The 23976-nt window shown below is 41.5% G+C and overlaps 3 protein-coding genes across 9 annotated transcripts in view; 1 reads left to right on the top strand and 2 right to left on the bottom strand.

The window, feature by feature from the left end:
* The window catches only part of LOC131109813 (voltage-gated potassium channel KCNC1-like), a 61596-nt gene extending 51116 nt beyond the window's left edge, over positions 1–10480 (bottom strand). For 2 of the 5 annotated variants that reach the window (XR_013625725.1, XM_058062181.2), the window contains exons 1-2: positions 10032–10479; positions 2198–2919 (exon numbers count right to left, since the gene is read on the bottom strand). Coding sequence is in view for 4 of the 5 variants with exons in the window: in XM_058062181.2 (XP_057918164.1) it covers positions 2198–2818 (621 nt within the window). In the remaining variant the exon portion in view is untranslated. Of the gene's footprint in view, positions 1–2197; positions 2920–10031 lie in introns of all 5 variants that reach the window. The other 3 variants (XM_058062182.2, XM_058062183.2, XM_058062180.2) reach the window with 3 other exon arrangements.
* pigp (phosphatidylinositol glycan anchor biosynthesis, class P) lies at positions 5510–23911 on the top strand. 3 transcript variants are annotated; one of them, XM_078788660.1, is made up of 5 exons: positions 5510–5617; positions 23065–23149; positions 23377–23449; positions 23520–23638; positions 23719–23911. In XM_078788660.1, exons 1-5 carry the CDS (start codon positions 5579–5581, stop codon positions 23832–23834), a joined length of 432 nt encoding a protein of 143 aa, XP_078644786.1. In that variant the 5' UTR covers positions 5510–5578; the 3' UTR covers positions 23835–23911. The 3 variants fall into 3 exon arrangements, with proteins under 3 accessions (XP_078644786.1, XP_078644787.1, XP_057918173.2); XM_078788661.1 differs by lacking the exon at positions 5510–5617 and adding an exon at positions 6602–7496; XM_058062190.2 differs by lacking the exon at positions 5510–5617 and adding an exon at positions 21379–22870 and having other exon boundaries at positions 23719–23909.
* Positions 15753–22557, bottom strand: rexo4 (RNA exonuclease 4). Its single transcript, XM_058062185.2, has 8 exons — positions 22102–22557; positions 21751–22034; positions 21531–21677; positions 18834–19027; positions 18307–18395; positions 17342–17416; positions 17193–17267; positions 15753–16429 (listed from the first exon to the last, which is right to left on the bottom strand). Exons 1-8 carry the CDS (start codon positions 22315–22317, stop codon positions 16283–16285), a joined length of 1227 nt encoding a protein of 408 aa, XP_057918168.2. The 5' UTR covers positions 22318–22557; the 3' UTR covers positions 15753–16282.
* Positions 23912–23976: the final 65 nt, after the last annotated feature.

Below are 23976 nucleotides of genomic sequence, written 5' to 3'. Positions count from 1 at the left end.
GTGGCCCATGGTGGTAAAAGCTGGAAACATGGACCCCTGGTCTAAGCAAAAGCTGTCTCCGCTTGAAAGAACCAACAACAACAGGAGCGGATGAACTTATTTTAGACTCTTGACGTAATAAGATTGACGCTTTTCAACCAGGACCGAAGAACAAGCATCATCATCCTCGCCTCAGTTTAGCACCTTAAATGTACGCTGCTGATTCGATGATGAACCAAATCTCGTCTTCACTTCATCAATACTGAATCCTTACTTATTCAATTAGTATTTCTTGCCATTGAAAACAGCGCCATAGAAAGCAGACGGGGGGGGGGGGGGGGGGGGGGTCTAATGTATAGAAAGCAGGCGTGGATCAATAAAGGCATCAGATGCAAATCACGTGGTAATACAGCCCATTAAGGACAAAACATGTTGAAGTTCTACCAAATAAAAGCAGCTGTTGACTGGAAGTTGATTTTAATAGGTGAGCTTCTTTAAAAATAAAAAAAATAATAAAAAAAAGAGAATAATCAATGAAATATCAATCAATATGCTTCCAGGCTGGAAGATTGGATGGCTGAAGCCTGCAAAGATAATCGAAGATGCAAAGACGAGGATGCCCCCCTGCGCCCTGCAGCCCTATCACGCATGTCACATCCTCCGTCGTTTAGCGCCAGCCCCCCCCCCTCACATGCATGCCCCCCCCCCACTTTGACTGCATTTTCCCACCATTTCTCTCTCACCCCTTCTCCATTTCCACCAGCAGCAGCAGCAGCAGCAGCACCCGTTATACCTCTTTTCTCTTTCTCCACTGCTCACCCCCTCCTCTCTCTGGTGTCTACTGCAGCAGAAAAGAAGCCAGCATAGACACCACAGCACTAGCATGTAATGTGTGTGTGTGTGTGTGTGTGTTACTACGGTAAATAAACCAGCAAGAAAATGCCAAAAATGAAGAGAAGCTTAGAATATTAATATATATATATATGTGTGTGTGTGTGTGTGTGTGTCGCATTCAGGCTCAAATGAAGACATTGATTCGTTTGATTCATGACATCACAGCCTTTCAATCATCCCTTCCTGTCTCCTTTTATTTCCTCTCTCATCTGTCCCTTTGTATATTTCTCCCCCTCTTCTCTCCATCTCCTCTCCTCACATCATTTACATCCCTCAGGACCAAAAAAAAAAGGGTTCTGCCATGTCGAATAGGGATGGGGGGGCAAGCGATCCGAGTCATGAAACAGGAGGTAAGAGGGTGTCTTTGCCCCAAAGGTAGCAACTACACCTGCACTGCACTCTGTTTAACCCCCCCACCCCCACCCCCCAACTTGGGCGCCATATTCCAGCTAACCGTTACAGCTACACAACATGTTTTTTTTTTGTCTTTAAGATGGTGCAGATGTTCTAAAACCTTTTAACAATTGCATGGGATGCTCCCAATGGGGCTGAGTATGGCCCACTGCGTATGGCCCACTGTGTATGGCCCACTGCGTATGGCCCACTCCTGCTGTGGAACATCACAGCCCAGGTAATGAGTGAAGAAGCTTACAATAAATCAATCATGGACTTAGAGTGACAAGCTGGCGTATTTATTAGATGCCTTGATCCGCATTACCTGTCCATCATAGCCTGGAACTTCACCTTCTGAGGTGGATCCTAATGTGTGTAATTTGTGTTATTTTACATGCAGAAGTGCACCGATTAGGATTTGAGCGTACAAAAAAAGTGCCACATTAAAATCTGCATGGAGAGTCTGCATAGACAATACATGCTGCAGTTGTCCTCATTTAGAACTCAGACAGCGTTCATCCGTACTCTAAAAAGGCGCAATTCGGACAGCAAACGCGTGCGTAAAAATTCATAGAGCCCGCGCGTAAAAGGCGTAGCGTTCAGGTCGGAGAAGGAGGAGAGCTGTCAAAAATAAGTAGCAGCACCAAGGGCAAACGCGCGGAAAGACAGCAGCCTCTTTGGTGAAAAAAAATCAAACCATGTGCCATAAAGCACTAAGAATGGTTTAGAGTGAACCCAGGAAGTTAGCATATACTGTATAGTAGCTGCTGTTTCCATATTTGTATGAATTATTCAACGTCAGAGTATATCCCGCAATGTAGTACATATGCTATACAGTCAGGCATGGCGCACGTAGCAACAGTGAAGGGGGGGGGGGGGGGTGCTTATGTTCAAAAGTTGTTCAAAAGTTATTAAGACGTGCAAAACTCACCCGAGCGTATTTGGATGAATAGGGGTCCTCGAAGAGCGCCCAGATTTTAGGCTGCCAGGTTTTCCACCAGCCCGCCCTCCTGGCGTCCTCCTGCATGCAGAGTCTTTTCAGGTCCCCGTCCGCGCCCCCCAGAGCCGGGTCGTCATCCGGCGCGTCCGGCTCGGGCGTCTCGAAGCTGTCCAGCGCTTCCTCGGCGTCCCGATGCTGGCGGTAGTTCATCCAGCAGCACGCCTCCACGTCCGTCTCATCGATGCCCCAAAAGGCGAGCTCCTCCTCGAACAAGGGACCGCACACGTCGTTGGGACAGTGCAGCTTCCCTGTGCGGTAGTAGTTGAGGATGAACGAGAAGACGGACGGGTGGCGGTCGAAGAAGAACTCGTCCAATTTGGGGTCGTAGTCGAAGTTGCTGAAGGCGTCCGGCTCGGTGAGCCACGACAGGCGGGTGCCCGGCAACGTCTTCAAGGTGCTCCGGTACGTCTCATGGCGCACCCCGCCGCAGTTTATCACGATTTTCTCGCTTTCCGACGGACAAGTCATGTCTGCGCTGTAACATGCTTTGTTGGACGACTTGTTCCCACCCTTGCGCCCTTTGAAAGAGGATACACACACCGAACTGAGCATAGAGGACCGGAGGGGGGGAGGGGGAGGAGGAGGAGGGAGGAGGAGGGAGAAGATGAGAGAAACCGGAGGGAGGAGGAGGAGGATGAGGAGGGAGGAGGAGTCTGCGGGAGAAAAGAGAGAGGAGATTTTAGCGGAATGTGGATTATTAATGATGCTAATCATGGCAAGAGTGCTGCAAAATAAGGATGCAAAAGGTCACGGAAATGACCTTGGGAGATGCTTTTATGATCAATCAGAAGAATAGGGGCTTACTTCCACACTCATTTTAGGACAAGTCATTTGATTATACCCCACCCGTCCTAGTTATGTCTCCCCCTTTTCCTTCACTCGCCCTGCAATCTCCAAATTGATCTCGTTCATGTCATTCAAATCCTTTCCCAAATTAGGCCTGCATGGGTATTCCATGTGAGAGGCTGAGAGTGCGGAGAACAAGGAAAGAAGGAGGGAAAGAGTCCATGCATGCATGTATGTATGTATGTATGTATGCACCCCCCCCTCATCTTTTTGCTCCTGATCCTGAACACATCGGTGACGTAAAGTGGTGCAGCACCATGCATGTGTGTGTGCTGATTGTCCCCCAAGAGCGGTGCGTTCGTGTTAATGTTGGCTACACACACACACACACACACACACACATTAGATCCATGCTGCATGCACAACTATGTCACTTTCTGCCATGCTGGAAGGGGAGGACGCCGCCAATCACATTTTGACTCTTTAAAAAGGTGTTCTATGCAGCAGGATGGGATGCCTGAATTCAAACGTATCCTGCTTGGAGTTTGTCATCAGCTGATGACAGCGATTTGGCAAAGTTTAGCTACTCATGTTGGTAATGGTAATGCTTTTATTTCATTTGAACATGCAGCAGATTACAATTGAATGCATCACATAATCAGTTCACAGTTCCACATGTCCAAAAGGAGTAGGAAGAAGCAAAGCTTATTAAATCCTACCCCTCCATCTGGTACTTTTACAATCAGTAACTGTTACATTTGTTCACTTCCTGCTTTCCTAATATAGTTTAAGGTTTTTTTTGTTTGTTTTTTTTTAATAATGCACCTTGTACCGAAGTACGAGGTGATATGAGCATCCAATGCCATAATGGGTACCATAGTAAGTGTCAATATAGTGATATATATATAGCACATCATGACTGGTTCAAGACTCTTCATCCTTGTATTTAGCAAACATCAACTGCTTGTATTGTTTCTTGAATTGGCTCATCGTTGTGCATTGTTTGAGGGTCTTACTCAATCCATTCCATAGTTTGATTCCACATACTGAAATGCTATGGCTTTTTAACGTAGTCCTAGCATAGAAGTGTTTCAAATGTACTTCTTCCCTGAGATCATATTTCTCCTCTCTTGTAGAGAAGTATTGGATGACATTTTTAGCTAATTGCTTATTTTTAGCCTTATGCATTATTTTAGCTGTTTGAAGATGAACTATATCAGCAAGTTGAAGTATTTGTCATTTTAGAAATAAGGAGTTAGTATGTTCTCTGTATGTTAGATATTATTGAATGTATAGCAACATCACAACATCAGTGGCAATTATTAGTCCCATTTTTTTCTTCATTATGAATGTTGGATATGCATTTCCACCCAAAAATAGTGATTGATGTGGTTACTCATGTTAGACTGCTATTATTTTCAATACAACTCATTTAATCCACTTCAGGGTTTAATAACAATGAAACGTGTTATTTAAATGTATTTTACGCCCATTTTTATTGATAAAAAGCGGTGTTATGTAAACATACTCATCTTTAAAGGGTCAAAAAGTATATTTTTCATATATATATATATATATGTATGTATACAGCAGTTTTAAAACACTGACTTATTTAAAAGTTACGGAAATGTAACAGTGAATTTCAGCTAAAATGAAAGGAAAGGTATATAAAACTGTGGTGAGACCAGCCATGTTGTTTGGTCTAGAGACAGTGGAGGTAGCAGAGATGAAGATGCTGAGGTTCTCATTGGGAGTGACCAGGATGGATAGGATCAGAAACGAGTACATCAGAGGGACATTACATGTTAGAGGCCTTGGAGATAAAGTCAGAGAGGCCAGACTGAGATGGTCGGGACATGTCCAGAGGAGAGATAGTGAATATATTGGTAGAAGGATGCTGCCAGGTAGGAGGTGTAGAGGAAGACCAAAGAGGAGGTTTATGGATGTAGTGAAGGAGGACATGAGAGACAGATGCGGAAGACAGGGTTGGATGGAGGAGATTGATTTGCTGTGGCGACCCCTGAAGGGAAAAGCCCAAAGAGAAAGACGAAAAGGGTAGACAGTGAATGCAGCACGCTGAGTAAAGCAGCCCCAGCGTTCTAGTGTCTTGCAGTAATGGAAGCAGTCCTGCATACGGTAGAAGTCAATGAAAATGTGCTGCAGTACTTTCAGGGGAGGTCATGCAGCAAGTAAAAAAAAAATCAATGTTGTTAACCTTTTCATGTATTCAAAAAAAATACAATATTCCCCCAAGCCGCCACCATCCCTCTTATTCTCCTCCACTTTCCCTCCATCATTCTCTTGTTTGTGCTCTTATTCCCGCATAAAGGAATCACCTTTCACTGAGGAACGACAACTTGTCTTTCCTCCTCCCCCTTTTCTCCCATCTCCTCCCACTCCTCATCATCACCAGCACCCTCCCCGTCAGCATCCCTCACGTTTGCACAACTTTCTCCTCTTATAGGACACTGCAGCACTTCTGTTGAGTTTTTTTAACGCAAGGAGCAACTTCTCTCTCAAAGTGTGATGGCGGACATAAGGAAATGGAAACAAGCCCAGAATGAGGTAAGTTTTGACTGAAGGAAATTTGGATGATTTAAGTGTCATTTTTTTTGTGCTAAAGTTTGTAAGTCACGGTTAAACAGCATCTAGATGGGTGGGTGTGTGGTTTGGTTTGCAGTTCAGGACCACGGACAGCTCCTTCTGAATCTCTCTCTTCGTCTACTTTTGCTGCACTTTCTAACAACATCACTGCTAATGGGCAAGTGTGTATTGCTTCATATTTCACGCACACAAGCCTAGAACTGTTAATGTCTTTTTGTTGACCCCCCCTCCCCCCAGGTGTCATACGTAGTCAGTTTATTATTTTGATACTGAGTGTGTGCTTTAAATTGGGGGTTTCTTTGTGTGAGGATGCATCTGGGTTTTGTTTTATTGTTTATGCCTTTTGGTTGCAAGAGCAGATAAGGAAAGTGAGCAATGGGTTATAAAATGGAGGGGGGGGGGGGCATGAAGGTGAGAAAGGAGGCATTGAGTGTTTCTACGCTAAAAAGGCTAAAACTGGATGTGGTGTGTGTGTGTGGGGGGGTCTCTTTCTTTCTGCTTCTCTTTCTCCTGCAGCATTTCCTGCCTCGGCCACCATGTCCTACACCCCCCCCTCCCTCCTCTCCATCGCCTCAGATGTCTACACACGAGATGGGTGTACGCGGTGCGCTCACCTGGCACTAAGACACTGAAAAGGGGGCATCGCTGGAGCTGCTAATTTATATTAGCACAAACACTGCAGCAAGAAAAAGAGGAGGAGGAGGTGGAGCGGGTTTGGTTGAGTGTGGGGGGGGGTAGTGCGGGATTATGGGATGCATTGAGTGTGAGGTAGCAGCAGCAGTAACCAGGGAAGAAGAGTGCGCACACAGAGAAGGAGAGAGAGGAATTTGGAGGAGTGCTGACTATGCGGAACCAACCTGGCTGAAAAGCAATAAAAAAAGGACGGGGGGGGGGCATGAGAAGGAGAAAAGGACATAAGGGAAGGAGGAGGGTGCACCTATGCAGAAGGAGGCGGGGCTAATGATAACGTATTAAGTGATAGGAAATGAGCAGAAGGGTGTAAAAGAGATGGTGCCTCAGGGAGGGAAGCATGTGTGTGTGCGTGTGCGTGTGCGATACCTCTCAGCCATTTTACTCCTGCACCCCCACCCCCACCACTACCATCACCACCCGCTACCTCATCAAAGGATGTAACCACAAGGCGTCATGCTGTTCCATCCAGATCACTTCTCTGCCTCCCCTCCGCATCCCTTTCACCATCACCCTCAGTGCATAGGAGACCCCAGCAGGTGAGATGGGGTACTGCAACCGAGCTGTGCTGCCACCTCCCCCACTTTTACTACCTCAGAATGCAGAACCTTATGCCGTGAGTGATTCCACAGCCAAATATTGTGATAATAACGGATACAGCAATAAGTAAATAGAGGCTGCTTTTGTATCATAACAAAAGTCAGCATGCAAGCGGGCCAGTTCCCACAACTTGAATGAAATAGCCAATCAATTAAGCAAGCGGAAAGGAAATGGCCCTACCTCCCCAGGGGACAACCAATCAAAACATACCGCAGCACACTCCACTGGGGGCACTTTTCAGCCAAATAAAAAAGACCCCTCCTTTGTATATGTTCTTAAAATAAACGAAGTAGAGATGATTAATACATGGAGTAGAGGCAGCATCCCTCCACTAAAACCATTAAGCTCAGGAGAATGGAGACTGGGATTTCAATACAAATCTCATGGATTCTCACGTGGATTCTTCATGTGGAACAGACAAGAGAATAACTAAAGTCTTTTTTTTTTGTCTTGAACACAATCAGGTGGCCATGACGAGATAATGACAGGTCAATGAGGCCTTCAAGAGTAGCCAGCAGGGGCGGGATTAAAGTCATGTGGTCATCTTGAGGTACAGTAATAAGAGGATGTCTGTATGACAATAAATACTCAATGAAAGTATTACATTTTAAAACATTACTATTAATTAGGATACAAAACCTGCACCCTTACTGTGATGCCTGTGTTATTATTCATTCATTCATTTTCTACCGCTTATCCTCACGAGGGTTGTGGGGGGTGCTGGAGCCTATCCCAGCTGTCTTCAGGCAAGAGGCAGTGTACACCCTGAACTGGTGGCCAGCCAATCACAGGGCACATATAGACAAACAACCATTCACACTCACATTCATACCTATGGACAATTTGGAGTCGCTAATTAACCTAGCATGTTTTTGGAATGTGGGAGGAAACCGGAGAACCCGGAGAAAACCCACACATGCACGGGGACAACATGAGAGAGATGGCCGAGGGTGGAATTGAACCCTAGTCTCCTTGCTGTGAGATCTACGTGCTAGCCACTTGACCACCGTGCAGTCGTCCTGCGTTATTATTTGTCTGGCAAATGAAGTTGCAGTTATCAAACCCAAAAAGTCACATTGAAATTTCTCATAGAGCTCAAAACACCCACTGCGTATTTAGTAAGTAATATATAAATATCGCAGGGGTCACTAAGGTTATAGCCAGGTTATAGCCCCCGCCCCCCATGACCACATGAGGCACTTGCAAGCCTTTTTCTTCTGGTTTTCAGTCATGAGTTGTGGATACCAACATTTTGTTGACGTTCTGGTAAAACAAGCCGCTTTGTTTGGGTTAAAATAGCTAAAAAAAAAAAAAAATGAGTGGCACACATTTTTATTTTGTAATGCTGGTCTAATGATGAAGACTTTGGAAATAAAAATCAAATTAGGATGCACTAAAACTCAAAAATGGCACCAGTGCTGACATAAACGGTCATGTACTAAGTCGCTAACAGTGACTCACTTTGAGGCATAGTAACTCACACTACGTCAACACAACAATTCCTCGTGTTTTCATTAACACTGGAATTCTGACATCCCAATCAGGTCCAATACACTAAGTTCATTGAACTCAATTAAAACAAACTATTTCATGTTTTAACTGCGATGCTAATGCTATCAAAATATCGTGATATTATCGCGAGTTAGCCAGTGTGCCATTTATAATCTTGGATCGTTTCTTTCATGAGCAAAAAAGAATTTTTTTAAAGACAATCCACTATTAGCTATTGCACGTTTAAGGTGATTGAAAGTCAATACTGATGGTCTTCCTGCAACATGAAGTCCATTAAGATCATGTTTTAATCTTCATGAGGTCATGCATGGATGGGACTAGGTATTAGTGATGTGGAGGGGGGGACGTGAAGAGCAGTAGGGTTACTTTACGGGGTATTGGACCCCCCCAGAAGAGGTAGGACAAATACTGAACCCAATCAGGTACCTGATATCCAGTATGGACCCCATAAGGGGGTTCATCATCAAATGATTCATTGGTGAGGAGGGGAATAGATGAGGGGAAAATGTGGGGGTAGGTTAACCTCAAGGTCAAACATTTGAGCACTGGATTGTGTGAGTGCCACCCGCCGCTGCTGCTGATGATGACGATGATGATGATGATGATGGAGGCAAACATATAACAGCCACAAAGCCAGGGCAATAATTCAATGAGGAGCCACAGAAATAGATCCAGTCTCTCATCGCTTGTCTTTTGGTGTCTTTAGGATCAGCAGGATCGACAGCATCCTCACCAGATAGATCTCTTTTGGGCTCAAATCAAAAAAAGGGGGGGGGTGTTTTCTGGGTTACCCTCAGTCTAAAAATAGCACCAGCTGTAGATTTATAATGCAGGACTAGTGTGTGTGTGTGTGTGTGTGTGAGGGAGTGAGGGGTGGGGAGCAAATGGAGGAAGGCGAGCATTACGGGAAGATACAGTTGGCAGCAAGAAGCCAGGAGGGAAGCGATGTAAGGAAGGAAGGAAGGATGTAAGGAAGGAAGGAAAGGGTGTTATGAAACTGGAGACTTAGTGTGCATATATGTGTGTGTGTGTGTGTGTGTGATGCAGCGGAATGCAGATGGAGCAAGTTGGCAGAGGTGGAAGAAGATCAGCGTCTAGACGTTTAACTGCCCTCCTACACTTCCTGGATCAGATCCCAGTTGTGATATACACTACATGCATTTTTTTTTTAATGTGTATGCATTTGTGTGTACTTGTTTTGTCAAACCTTGATACACACACACACACACGCATAGATACAGTATAAACACACAATGCATGCAAAGCCATCACGCATGCATGCATGCATGCATGCAAAAAAAAAAAAAAGACAGCAAGATGGGGAAACACCCACCAGTGCTGCTGCCATAAGCCATAAGCAATAACGCTTATGCAAATCAATTTCACGTCACAGCAAGCTTTATTGGATTCGATAGCGACAGCAATAGAAGCGGTACGGATGCAGTGGTTAAGGCGCCGCATGCTATTAAGGACAAAACGAGACTTGTTGAATGCAGTCGCTCCCCGCTATGAACGGAAGGCGGAGAGGAGAGCTAATAAAAAGCATCCAAACACATGAACGGTTAATACTCACTTTGCCTTCAGCGGGTTGTGTGGCAACAACACGCAAAAATCATCAATCACGGTGTGGATTTTCTTTCTTTGTTAAAAAAAAATATACAGAGGTGGAGTATATCCAATCGCATTCAAAGATGATTTAGTTGTTTTTTTATGTGTATCGCCCAGCAGGAAAAATGCCAAAAAAATATATATATATCTTATTGCCGAGTGTTACTTATGATCATGCTGATGATGGCAAAATGGATTAAAATGAAGCAAGGAAAAAAAACAACACCCTGAGAACTGTCTCTGTTTCCTATCAAATCACAAAACCGCCCCTTTTCTTTGTCTTATTGCCAAAATATGTCCGGTTATATATTCTATCTGTATCTATAAGACTCCTTGACAAATATTTCAATGGAGATGCAGCCCTCTCTTTTGCCTTTTCCCTCTCTCTCTGTTCCTTCAGAGGAGCGTCACCTCCTGCACTAGTTTTTTTTTTTTTTTCACCCCCCCTCTGCACCCCCCTCCCTCCCTCAGACGATCCATGTGGGCGGATTAGACCTACAATACAGTAGGGTGGGAGGAAGCAGGTTGAAAACAGATGCCGGGCTAATATGGTCAATTTACACAAATAGACAAATACATGCAAAAAGAAGGGGGAGATGCGGAAGGATGCTCTGTGATTTATTGCCATCTGCTGCTCTTCTTCTCCATTTGTGATGCTGGAAGGCTGCACAAACACCATTTTGTCTCCAGGTTCCCAGCATTGACAGCAGCAGTCATGTGGCACCGCCGGAGTGGCTACAAAAGCTATGCAGGGACACCTTGATACAAATATTGGATATACTCCATAGAGATCATACTCATTTAGGATCATATTTAGGATTATGTTTGTCATTATTTACATTTTTAATCAGAATCTGAATCAGAAAAGGGTTTATTTACACATACTAAGAATTTGTTTTGGTATAGTAGTAGGTGCAGACACATCTATTAAAAAAAGAATGAAAAATACAAACTATACAGAATAAACAGTATAAATATATGTACACAGTCTGTTTTTTGTTTGTTATTCCGGAAGTGCAGTCTGATTGTTTTTCCTAAAAGTCCAAACCGGACGTTAATGTAACGCATATAGTGAAAGTCATTTAGCCAAATAAGATACTCAAATGTTAACTAGATACTAAAATATTATCCTGAAGGAATAGGCATCTAGAAAATGTATTTGAAGTAACATAATTATTAATCACTTAATACACTCATTTATTATTAGGCTCAAAAATAACATATTTCCAACATTCATTCATTCATTTTCTACCGCTTATCCTCACGAGGACTTATTATCACCCTGGACTGGTGGCCAGCCAATCACAGGGCACATATAGACAAACAACCATTCACACTCACATTCATACCTATGGACAATTTGGAGTGGCCAATTAACCTAGCATGTTTTTGGAATGTGGGAGGAAACCGGAGTACCCGGAGAAAACCCACGCATGCACAGGGAGAACATGCAAACTCCACACAGAGATGGCCGAGGGTGGAATTGAACCCGGGTCTCCTAGCTGTGAGGTCTGCGTGCTAACCACTCGACCAACGTGCAGCCCCAGTTTCTGGAATTGAACTCGGGTCTATTTCCAACATTATTTCTTGGATTTGCACATTTTCACCAACTACAGTATTTTGCCAACTTCAAGAGACACACACTACATTGTTATCTTTCGAGGCCACTTGCAAATAAATAAACAAATAAGCTGGCCATTTTTGACATCCTTTTAGGGGGGACATAGTGGGGGGACATAATTTTCGTCCCTTTGTATTGAGTTGTGAACCTATAGAGCAGCTAGACATGATAATACGCACACAAAGCTTTCCAGCTCTTCCAGAATCTGCACCTATTCCAGCTGTATTTCCTCAGATTTCCTAAACAGTCTGTTTTAATGTATTCCACCCACTTAGCTGTGGTTGGTGTCTCCCAAGCCTTCCCGAAGACTTCCGGACTGCTGCCAAAAGCCAACTGTCTAATTTTGTTGATATATATTTGAATAGCTACAGTAGTCAAAAAGTGTTTAGGAGCTCCTGGCTTCGGACCCCCTGACTTACTGTGTACAAACTCAAGAGTTATGACATAGGTCCGTGTTTAAGTGCAGACAATCTTGGCACAACATCAATAGTGGAAATGTTATCATTACATGTTTTTTTGCGGGAGTACCTGTGTTCAAAAAACCTGGTAGATACACCAATTGTGTTGAAAAAGGCTATTAGTATCTCCGGGCAATGGTGAGATTGTAATTTGCATGCATGTAATAAGACGCTCCCTTATGCACATGCTATAATGCTACACAGACAACCCTTTACTTACACAAAATAAACCAAGTTAGGACACTTGACGCTCATGTAAATTTGCTGTCCTTCAAACCTGAACAAATATTTCCTGGAATCCATTAGAACTAGCTGCGTGATAACACGGGTGTATCTGGAAAACGCCCATATATGGTAGTCCGGTTCACTGTGATGTCACAGGCAGCCTTTGTTAGACAAAACATTCTGAAACTGAGCATTCAGAGCCACGCCAAACGTCTTTCAGGGCTCACTTCCAAATGCGCAAACCTCATTATGTGAAACTTTGGCATCATTTAACACGACATTTACAACATTCTAACAATATTTACAGGTCAGAAAAAAATGTAAAAGCATGAATGTGCCCATTTGACATGTCCATGTTCCCATTTCTCCTGTATCGTCATGAACTACTTGTGTCGCTCCGGTTCCGGCAGGTCGTTTGAGCAGCAAGACAGGATGTAAACAGAAGCGGCATCTGTTTTTTTTTATGGGAACATAGCATCATGTGCAAATGAGGTTGTTGGTTGCAGTGATGTTTTTAGCTACTGTACACGAGAAGGGCAAAATACAAGGAACACCTCCAAAAGTCCAATGATCAGCAGGTCTGCTAATGCACTTATTACTGACAGGAAACTCCAAGAGAGTGCATGATGGACAATACGAACTCATGAAAATTACAGTAGTAGTAAAAGGACAAAGGGCTATTGTGTTTGTGTGTGTATGTAGCTTACTGCGGCCGCAAGTGCATCTGAGAGGGATGAGAAAGAGAGAGAGAGAGATGATGAGCCAAAGAGACACGAACGGGCGAGACGGGAGTAAGGCGTTGAGTATTAGTGCAAAGCAGCTTGTGTTATTGTTAAATGAGGCAGTTTATGAAGCTTAAACAGCTCGCTGGTACATGCAGAGGCTACAACAGAAGCTCATTAGCCGCTTTGACGCTAAACTTGCTTTGCCAAATGAGAAAAGTTCTCCAAAAGGAGTTTGCAGCACTTCAGTTGTTAGAATGAGGTCAGGTTTCTTCAGGTGAGCCTAGATATGAAACATATTTTACATATAATCTGACATGATTTCATTGTCAATTATATCAATTATGGGGGCCAGTGGCCGTATATTTACTCACATCAAACTATTTATTTTTGTATTAAATAAAATGATGGAAAAATTTTGCCATATTTTCTCAAATATTGTAGTAGCCTGGAGAAATTAGTGACTCAACTACAGAGAGTACCAGTTGAAACCGATATTTAAATTGTCCATAGGTATGAATGCGAATGTGTATGAATTATTGTCTATATGTGACCAGTGATGGGCTGGAGACCAGTCCAGGGTGTACCCCGCCTCTCGCCCAAAGGATAAGTTGTATCCAAAATGGATGGATGTTTTTTTTAATGTTTGCATTAATGGTAAAGCACATTTTGTACAACTATATTCTCATTATAAATCATCATCTGTTTCCATTCACTCATTATTAGTAATGAGGTTGTGTATTTTACCATAATAAAACCCACCAATTTTTTTTTTTTGTTTAAGGCCACAGGATGGTTGATCAGCACTTATCAAGGCAACAACAGCAGAAGCAGTGCATTGTGTTAAGTAGCTCACTGCGTTTGCTCATCAAGCTGCATAAATACTGAATGTTCTTACTTAAGCGCCAGCATTAGCCAACAGATAGGCGGCGACACGGTGCACTTCATGCATAAGGAAGCTAGGTGACCTGAACGCATCTTTGCGTGGTCAAGAAAAAGAAAAGGCACTTGGTGAAGGGGACGGGGGGGTCTGCCATACAAGCACACAGGGACCCGGCGACACCAAAAACCCAAAAATTAAAAAAAACAAAACAAAAAAAAAGCCACTTTTCCCAAACATCCATTAAACATGAATACAAAATTCAGGTTCTTACCTGACCTGGCCCCCAAAAATCACAATCTTTCAGGTTGCTTCAATATTCTGGTAAAAGTGTGTGTGTTTGTGTGTAAGGATGATAACTTAACAAAACATGAGCCACTGCAACCACAAATGATTAATTATGATTAATTATTCATCTTCAAACAGCTAAAATAATGCATAAGGCTAAAAATAAGCAATTAGCTAAAAATGTCATCCAATACTTCTCTACAAGAGAGGAGAAATATGATCTCAGGGAAGAAGTACATTTGAAACACTTCTATGCTAGGACTACGTTAAAAAGCCATAGCATTTCAGTATGTGGAATCAAACTATGGAATGGATTGAGTAAGACCCTCAAACAATGCACAACGATGAGCCAATTCAAGAAACAATACAAGCAGTTGATGTTTGCTAAATACAAGGATGAAGAGTCTTGAACCAGTCATGATGTGCTATATATATATCACTATATTGACACTTACTATGGTACCCATTATGGCATTGGATGCTCATATCAACTCGTACTTCGGTACATAAAAATAAAATAAAAAACATTGAAAGAAAAAACTTAATTATATTAGGAAAGCAGGAAGTGAACAAATGTAACAGTTACTGATTGTAAAAGTACCAGATGGAGGGGTAGGATTTAATAATCACAGTACGTGACAAAAAATAAAAAAAAATATTTTTTTAATGTAAAAATGTAAACATTTAAAAATGTAAAAATGTAAAAATGTAAAAATGTAAAAATGTAAAAATTTAAAAATTATATTAGGAAAGCAGGAAGTGAACAAATGTAACAGTTACTGATTGTAAAAGTACCAGATGGAGGGGTAGGATTTAATAAGCTTTGCTTCTTCCTACTCCTTTTGGACATGTGGAACTGTGAACTGATTATGTGATGCATTCAATTGTAATCTGATGCATGTTCAAATGAAATAAAACCATTACCATTACCATCTTTATCTATTAATAACAAATATTGTTTTGCTACTAAAAGAGAAATCTTTCAGCATGCATGTCTGTTTTTATTTACTTGTAACCAAAACTGCATTCAGCCGGTCTACATCGACTATAGGGGGACTAACGTTTGCATCCATGATACAGCGACTACTACGTAAGGTAAATAAACAACATTAAGCTATAATATGTCAGAAGACTGGAGTTAGATTCACGCTGATTTTCTTTTGGATGAGGAACCTCATCTAGGACGTCTTTGGGGTCCAACATCGCAGAGGCAGCAAATCAAGTGTAGACAAGGTCCAAACTAATGAACTCTAAATTTAGTAGGTGTGGCTTAAACGCTGGTGCGTTTATCATAAATCAATATATGCTGATAATTCATCAGATAATAGTACTGTAAGTTGTGTACCACAATGAAACATTATTGAATAGACACATTTGTGTACTAGTAAAGTGTTTTGAATCCAGAAAAAAAGCTCAATGGTCCAACAATAATTTGTGAAGCCAAGGTTAGAAAAATACACAGAGAAATGGAAGCGCTAGATTTTGTAGCTTGTGCAAAATTTTTTCTTTATTGTAACTTTATTGTACGCCAAATATAAGACAGTATTTTTCCAAGAAAAGCCAAAAAAGACAAGTTGACTTGTATTTGGAGTTTACATTTATACATAGGAACCAGCAGTGGCACAGATATAGCAACTGTTAACAACTCATTCATAATTAACTCAATTCTTAGATTTTGTTCAAAAACAGACCTTATGAACAGAGGGGTGGTCTTATATTCAGTGTTATGGTCAGGTGTCATCGTCAGTTCAGACAGTGTAATATGCAGCTGGATGTCTTATTTTTGTATTTCGAAGTGGACAAATACTGTAAGGAAATGAGCTCAACGTAAATATCCGTATTGGATGAAATGATGCCGTTTATGCAAACACTTACTTTATTTATCTTTATTCGTTTCCACACACAATGGCTTGAGTTTCTGAATGTTCAGTCTTTGTGTCCTTTCAGTCACTTTTTCCATTAAAAGTACAAAACGATGTCTTGATTGGTGCTCCCTGTTAGCTTTAAAAGAACAAACCTGAATCAGGACTTGATGCAGTTCTTGGGCAACCTGGGCTTGCGCTCCTCCTTCTTTTCCGTGTTGTTGGCGCTGCGGCTCTTTTTGATCTCAGCCTCCCAGTGCTTCCTCACCATGGTGTACAGCCTCATGGTGGCCTGGGCATCCTGGACCTGGAAGAATGTTTTTCCGAATTACATTCATGGTAATGTTAATGGTTTTATTTCATTTGAACATGCATCAGATTACAATTGAATGCATCACATAATCAGTTCACAGTTCCACATGTCCAAAAGGAGTAGGAAGAAGCAAAGCTTATTAAATCCTACCCCTCCATCTGGTACTTTTACAATCAGTAACTGTTACATTTGTTCACTTCCTGCTTTCCTAATATAGTTTAATTTTTTTAAAACTTTATTTTATTAGAATTATCAATGATAATTATTATTGTTATTATATAAATATTAATAATTAATTTATTATAATAATTATTATTTCATAAAAAAATTATAAATTTAATTTTTTGTCACATACCAAAGTACTAGTTGATATGACAATTATCATCCAGGGATACGTTTTTACTCACAAAATCAGCATCTTATCACACATGTCCAAAAGGAGTAGGAAGAAGCAAAGCTTATTAAATCCTACCCCTCCATCTGGTACTTTTACAATCAGTAACTGTTACATTTGTTCACTTCCTGCTTTCCTAATATAATTTTTTTTAAAATTTTATTTAATTTTTTTTTTTTTGTCCCGTACCAAAGTAGGAGGTGATATGAGCATCCAATGCCATAATGGGTACCATAGTAAGTGTCAATATAGTGATATATATATAGCACATCATGACTGGTTCAAGACTCTTCATCCTTGTATTTAGCAAACATGATTGACATAGCGTGCTGATAAATAACGTCAGTAAGTAGGATGACTTACTGAAGAATGTTCACCCTGCTGGACCTTGACGTTGAGTATTTTCTCGCAAAGTACTCTCAGCGCCGGGCGGTTTTTCTGAAAGAAGAAAATACATGTAGAACAATGAACATTCTGTTAAATGATGCCGAGAAAAATCCATCTGTTGGTACCATGACAATCTTCCTGAAGGGTTTGTACTTCTGGGTGTCACGGATTTTCTTTTTTGGGTGATCCAGGTGCAAAATCTGCAAAACGAAAGAATAAGTTACATTGAATGGGGATGTAGCTGGTTATTACAGCTGCAGGAAGGGACTAATATAGCACTAAGAACAGTTTGAACACTTCTCAGATTCAATTCCTCCAAAAGGGAAGGATGCCAATATCAGAATTGAACAAAACATATGTAGCATGATGATTTATCTACTGATCGGTGCTCGTGTCAAAGCAGGGGTGGCAAATATTTTGACCCGTGGGTTAACAATGGGGGGCCAGAACATATATTTAACACACACAATTTTATGTTTAGAATTTTCCTTGAATTGTTTGTCTAATTTTAGATATTTTTTTTTATATACTATCAGCTGTGTGTTCTCATGTCCCTTTTTCAGGAGTACTTTAAACATCAGACCACATCAAACTATGCCATTTCATTTTCCAGTTTTGTTGTTTTGTTTTTTTTTTTACTAAATAAGACATATGACTTGCAAACTTGCCAGTTTGTATGTTAAAAGTTGAAATACTTAGAAAGCAACATGAAGGCTGGATTCAAACGCTTGGTGGACCACATGTGGCCCCCGGGCTGTAGTTTGCCCACCACTGTCCTAAAATCACCATGCAAAATACGCATATTTAACCTGGGATTACTATAAAATGAATCAACCAATGAATTATGTTCACTATTTCAGGTTAATTAACATAATAATAATTACCATTTATGGTTTTTATGTGTGTATATGGTTTCAGATCAAATGTCTGAAGGGGTACGCCACTGTAAAACATTTGGGAACTACTGACTTACTGTAAACTTAGGAAAGGGCTTCAGACGGAGTGTTGATGAAGCCCAAAAAATTACCACTTCCACATGGAATAAGAGGGTATCCAAAAGCCACTACGTAGTGCATCTGAGTAGCAATACCTTTAAGTCATTGTGCAGCGCATGTCCCACCAGTATCCTTCCCTTTATTATCTCTGCAACTTCTTTCTGCACAGTTCTTACGTCCTCTCCTGCAATTGGAAGCAAAAGGAACAACCAACATGAGGAACTGATTTACTGTGACATTGCAGAAAACCAGCTGCATGGCGCTCGAGTGGTTAGCGCGCAGACCTCACAGCTAGAAGACCCGAGTTCAATCCCACCCTCGGCCATCTCTGTGTGGAGTTTGCATGTTCTCCCCGTGCATGCGTGGGTTTTCTCCGGGTACTCCGGTTTCCTCCCACATTCCAAAAACATGCTAGGTTAATTGGCCACTCCAAATTGTCCATAGGTATGAATGTGAGTGTGAATGGTTGTTTGTCTATATGTGTCCTGTGATTGGCTGGCCACCAGTCCAGGGTGTACCCTGCCTCTCGCCCGAAGACAGCTGGGATAGGCTCCAGCACCCCCGCGACCCTTGTGAATATAAGCGGTTGAAAATGAATGAATTGCAGAAAACCATCACTCACCATCTATGATGTCCTCAGGCCGGATGCCGCTGACGGCCGTCCTGTAGTCCGTCACCTTCTCGGTGGGCTTCACGTATTTGTCATAAACACACTTCCCAAAATGGTTGACGAGGGAAACGCGCGCCAAGATGCTCTCCTCGCCATCTGGACCGACTCCCACCATCTCACAGTCTATGCCGACAGCCTTTGTGAGGCTGATGGAGAACAAGAACACAGGATTGAGGTCACATGACAACACATTAGCCACGTTTACATGAGGAGTTTTTCTCTTTCCGAATGGAATCTTTCCGAAAGCAATGGTATACATGGAAAGGAATATTCCAATGGCGTGTCTACATGCGCCGCTATAATCAACCAGAATAGTCAATGGGGCATGCCCAGTAAAGCGTAAACACCAACATCACGTGATACCGACTTCCTCCAGTTTTTCTTCCACTTGTTGGAATAACTCCGTATTGCCAGTTTTTCCTTCATCCAGTCTTGAAATTTAGTTTGATTCAAAAACAAACTTTCCTTAGCAGTCCAGTGCCAATTGCTCGCCTCCATTTTGTTAAATCAAAGAACATCTGGAGCTGCGTGTTACGTCATATCTCAGCATTCGCTGAAAGAACGCACCCGGGAACAGGAAAAGATAAAGTTCAATCTTGCTAATATTTTATAATTAAGCTCGGCACATGTTTTATATAGATACAGTGAAGAAAATAAGTATTTGAACACCCTGCTATTTTGCTATTTCTCCCACTTAGAAATCATGGAGGGGTCTGAAATTTTCATCGTAGGTGCATGTCCACTGTGAGAGAGATAAACTAAAAAGAAAAATCCAGAAATCACAATGCATGATTTTTTAACAATTTATTTGTGTGATACAGCTGCAAATAAGTATTTGAACACCTGTGTATCATCTAGAATTCTGACCCTGAAAGACCTGTTAGTCTGCCCATTAGAAGTCCACCTGCACTCCATGTATCATCCTGAATCAGATGCACCTGTTTGAGGTCGTTAGCTGCATAAAGACACCTGTCCACCCCATACAATCAGTAAGACTTTAACTTGTAACATGGCGAAGACCAAAGAGCTGTCCAAAGACACCAGAGACAAAATTGTACACCTCCACAAGGCTGGAAAGGGCTACGGAGCAATTACCAAGCAGCTTGGTGAAAAAGGTCCACTGTTGGAGCTATCATTAGAAAATGGAAGAAGCTAAACATGACGGTCAATCTCAATCGGAGTGGAGCCCCATGCAAGATATCACCTCGTGGGGTCTCAATGATTCTAAGAAAGGTGAGGAATCAGCCCAGAACTACACGACAGGACTTGGTCAATGACCTGAAAAGAGCTGGGACCACCGTTTCCAAGGTTACTGTAGGTAATACACTAAGACGTCATGATGTGAAATCATGCATGGCACGAAAGGTTCCCCTGCTTAAACCAGCACATGTCAAGGCCCGTCTTAAGTTTGCATATGACCATTTGGATGATACAGAGGAGTCATGGGAGAAAGTTTTATGGTCAGATGAGACCAAAATAGAACTTTTTGGTCATAATTCCAATAAGCGTGTTTGGAGGAAGAAGAATGAAGAGTACAATCCGAAGAACACCATCCCTACTGTGAAGCATGGGGGTGGTAGCATCATGCTTTGGGGGTGTTTTTCTGCACATGGGACAGGACGAGTGCACTGCATTAAAGAGAGGATGACTGGGGCCGTGTATTGTGAGATTTTGGGGAACAACCTCCTTCCCTCTGTCAGAGCATTGAAGATGGGTCGTGGCTGGGTCTTCCAACACGACAACGACCCGAAGCACACAGCCAGGAAAACCAAGGAGTGGCTCCGTAAGAAGCATATCAAGGTTCTAGCATGGCCCAGCCAGTCTCCAGACCTGAACCCAATCGAAAATCTTTGGAGGGAGCTCAAACTCCGTGTTTCTCAGCGACAGCCCAGAAACCTGACTGATCTAGAGAAGATCTGTGTGGAGGAGTGGGCCAAGATCCCTCCTGCAGTGTGTGCAAACCTGGTGAAAAACTACAGGAAACGTTTGACCTCTGTAATAGCAAACAAAGGCTACTGTACCAAATATTAACATTCATTTTCTCAGGTGTTCAAATACTTATTAGCAGCTGTATCACACAAATAAATTGTTAAAAAATCATGCATTGTGATTTCTGGATTTTTCTTTTTAGTTTATCTCTCTCACAGTGGACATGCACCTACGATGAAAATTTCAGACCCCTCCATGATTTCTAAGTGGGAGAAATAGCAAAATAGCAGGGTGTTCAAATACTTATTTTCTTCACTGTATGTATTTTCTTTTTTAATAAAAGTGGACTTGTGAATGGCGTATAGAAGGGTTTAGATTCTGTTCCACAGATGGCGCTAATGCACACCAAAGCTGCTTGCCAACCGCCAATAAACAACAGAAGAAGAAAAACACCACAAAGAAGAACGCAGTCTGACAACTTTCCGATTGAGCGGGTACAAGATACGTCAATCGGATTGGGGAAAGGAATATTCCACCCCTGGGAATGCCATAATATATTCATTCTGATTGGCACTTTTCTTTCGGAATGAGGTGTATACAAAGGTTACATTCTTTCCGTTTGAGCAAATAACCCGAATGGAATTGGAATATTTGGGTCCATGTATACGTGGCTACTGAAAGGTGGTCATGTGTCGCTGAAGCTACTGTGATATCACTCACCCTTCAAAAGCTTTTGTCTTCACCAGAGCGGCCTCTGTGTCTGGATTTTTCTTAACACCCATCTTCTTCCTCATGATATCTGCTGCCTCCGGCCCCACAGTCGCCTCAAGGTCCTCAGGGTCCACATCATCAAACCAAATGTCCACTCTGCAAGTCATGCAAAGCAATCATGTAGCTTCATTATTTTAAATACAGTAGAAATTAGGTGATGCATACGCACTCTGGAGGTTTGGTCACTTTGGCCTCAAGTTTGGGCTTCTTGAGTATCTGCTCGTCATTTGGTTTGTATGTACTTTTCCTTTTAGAAGCAGATGGCTGTTTTGTCTCTAACGCAGCAGGACTTTTAGCCTGAGCAGCAAAAGTTTTGTGTTGGACGACTTTTCCTGAATCTGTCTTACTGGACTTATTTTTCCCATGTAGATTTTCTTTCTTTTCTTGCTGGGAACCATTGCAGAGTTCTGATGTTTGTGGCTTATTTGTCTTGGTCTGAGTTGACTTTAAAGTCTGTGGGAATGAACAAAGTGTTAAACATGACATGACTTTGTTTTTATCGGAAGAGAAGCTGTCTTACCTCTTGTAATAATTTCCAGTTGGCAGAGAAAAGTTGTTCATCCTTTGGAGGATTTGTAAGTTGAATAGTCGAAGATTTTTTTTCAACTTTAGCTTTCTCCATTGGTATCCAGAACTTCTTTTTTTTCTTTTTCACAGTTGTGTGTTTCCTAGCAGGTTGTGATTGTCTTTCAGAAGCATGCTTTTTTTTGTCTTTCACCTTCGACATTACAACCATTTGATGACAGCTTCGTGAGAAGTTATAGCAAATACACGGCTGTTAGCCTCTTCGTCATTAAACGTGCTCTTTGCACTAAACTATGCGAGGGGGTGAGATACTGCTCACAAAAAATACATAAAATACGCGGACGAATGCTCACTGCTTTAACTTTCTCCTGATACACGTTTAACTTCTACCTACCCATGCGACAAAACCACGCAGAAGCGTCCTCTTCCGCTTAGTGTAACAGCTTAAAGTGTTCGACGGCAACATGAACCTAAGAAGAGCTAACGTCTATCTAGAAACAAACATCTTAGAGAAAATATAGAAAACATATATATGTAATTGTCATTTTAAATATATAATAATACTACAACGACGACTAATAATAATAACAATAATAAAAATAAAATATCTAACATATCTAACAGCACGCTGAATCTACAGGAGGAACGTTTGTTTTTCCAAATGTTTCCCGTTTGTAGAAGTGCGGGGGCAAATGTAGGCAAAACAAATCAATTGACGATGCTGTTGGCAGATTAAACTCCTTACGGAAATCCTAAAAATACAGGTTTGTTTTGATTTTTTGTCCGTCTCAATACAATTTAGGATTAAATGTCGATTAGGTTTTTATACGTTTGTTGCTTGGGATGGTTTCATTTTGTACTTTTGAGTAAAATGTCATCTAGAGCTTGAAGTTTCATACATACCGACAACCATTGCGTGTTTCTAAGTTATTTCTTCACTCTGTGATTTTGTTTTCAGACCATGGTGGAAAACTCTCCTTCTCCTCTTCCCGAGAGAGCCATCTATGGCTTTGTTTTATTCCTTGGATCACAGTTTGGCTTTTGTAAGTGGTATTTTCTTGTTCCACTATACTAGTATACTCCAGGGGTCTCACCTATAAAGTAGCAATGTTACAAGATTTAGAAATATGTGATTAATTCTGTCATTAATTTCCAGATTAATTTTAGATTTTCAGATTAATTTACAGTACCTAAAGGAAATATAGCAACATCATGTGGATGAAGCTAAATGTTTATTCATCCCGAGATGCCCCTTTTATTCTCTGTACAGTTCTGTACTGTGTGTGGGCATACATCCCAGAGGAGTGGCTCCGTTCAGTAGGACTTACTTACTGGCCTCAAAAGTAAGCAAACGTTTTTATATGCAGTCTTTTTTGACTTCATGTTCATTACATCTTCCATCATGTCTTGTAGATATTGGGCCCTAGCTATTCCAATCTATCTGCTGGTCGCATTGACCATCTTTGTTGTGATGCTGTATGGAGTGAACATGTACAACACGGCGCCGCTTGACTCTATCGACACCATTACTGGTATGAGCATTTCTATTAAATCATTTATTCTTATAAAAAATAAGGAACTTCCTTTTTCATACATCTGGGATATTTTTCAGATGTATATGCAAGAGGCCAAATGAAGGAAGTCCCCCAGAAAGGTCAAATACCAAGACTTAAGGACGTGCCCATCAGTGAAGTCAACAAAATGTTGTATTTGTCACCTAAGTTATAAACATGTTTACATTTTTGCAGAACATTAAAGATTAAGTTATACTATAGATAGAAATGTGTCTTTTATGAAAAAATTTAAATTTGTTATATGTAGTAAGTTGTTTTTACTAATGAGACAATTTGTTTTTGATGTAGTATTTCAA

The sequence above is a fragment of the Doryrhamphus excisus genome, unplaced genomic scaffold, assembly GCF_037039965.1.
Source record: "Doryrhamphus excisus strain RoL-2023G ecotype Guam unplaced genomic scaffold, RoL_Dexc_Guam_v1.1 HiC_scaffold_24, whole genome shotgun sequence".
Classification (NCBI taxonomy): domain Eukaryota; kingdom Metazoa; phylum Chordata; class Actinopteri; order Syngnathiformes; family Syngnathidae; genus Doryrhamphus; species Doryrhamphus excisus.
Note: the sequence above shows the minus strand (reverse complement) of the source record. Positions and strands in the feature narration are given on the sequence as shown.

What these genes read in the sequence shown, in the direction of transcription:
- pigp (XM_078788660.1), top strand. Translation starts at nt 5,579, where the DNA reads ATGGCGGACATAAGGAAATGGAAACAAGCCCAGAATGAG. An exon ending in GGAAACAAGCCCAGAATGAG is followed by an intron (nt 5,618 to 23,064) that starts GTAAGTTTTGAC and finishes TTTTGTTTTCAG; the next exon opens with ACCATGGTGGAAAACTCTCC. An exon ending in TGGATCACAGTTTGGCTTTT is followed by an intron (nt 23,150 to 23,376) that starts GTAAGTGGTATT and finishes TTCTCTGTACAG; the next exon opens with TTCTGTACTGTGTGTGGGCA.
- rexo4 (XM_058062185.2), bottom strand. Translation starts at nt 22,317, where the DNA reads ATGGTTGTAATGTCGAAGGTGAAAGACAAAAAAAAGCATGCTTCTGAA. An exon ending in ACTGGAAATTATTACAAGAG is followed by an intron (nt 22,035 to 22,101) that starts GTAAGACAGCTT and finishes TCATTCCCACAG; the next exon opens with ACTTTAAAGTCAACTCAGAC. An exon ending in AGCAGGGTGAACATTCTTCA is followed by an intron (nt 16,430 to 17,192) that starts GTAAGTCATCCT and finishes ACATTCTTCCAG; the next exon opens with GTCCAGGATGCCCAGGCCAC.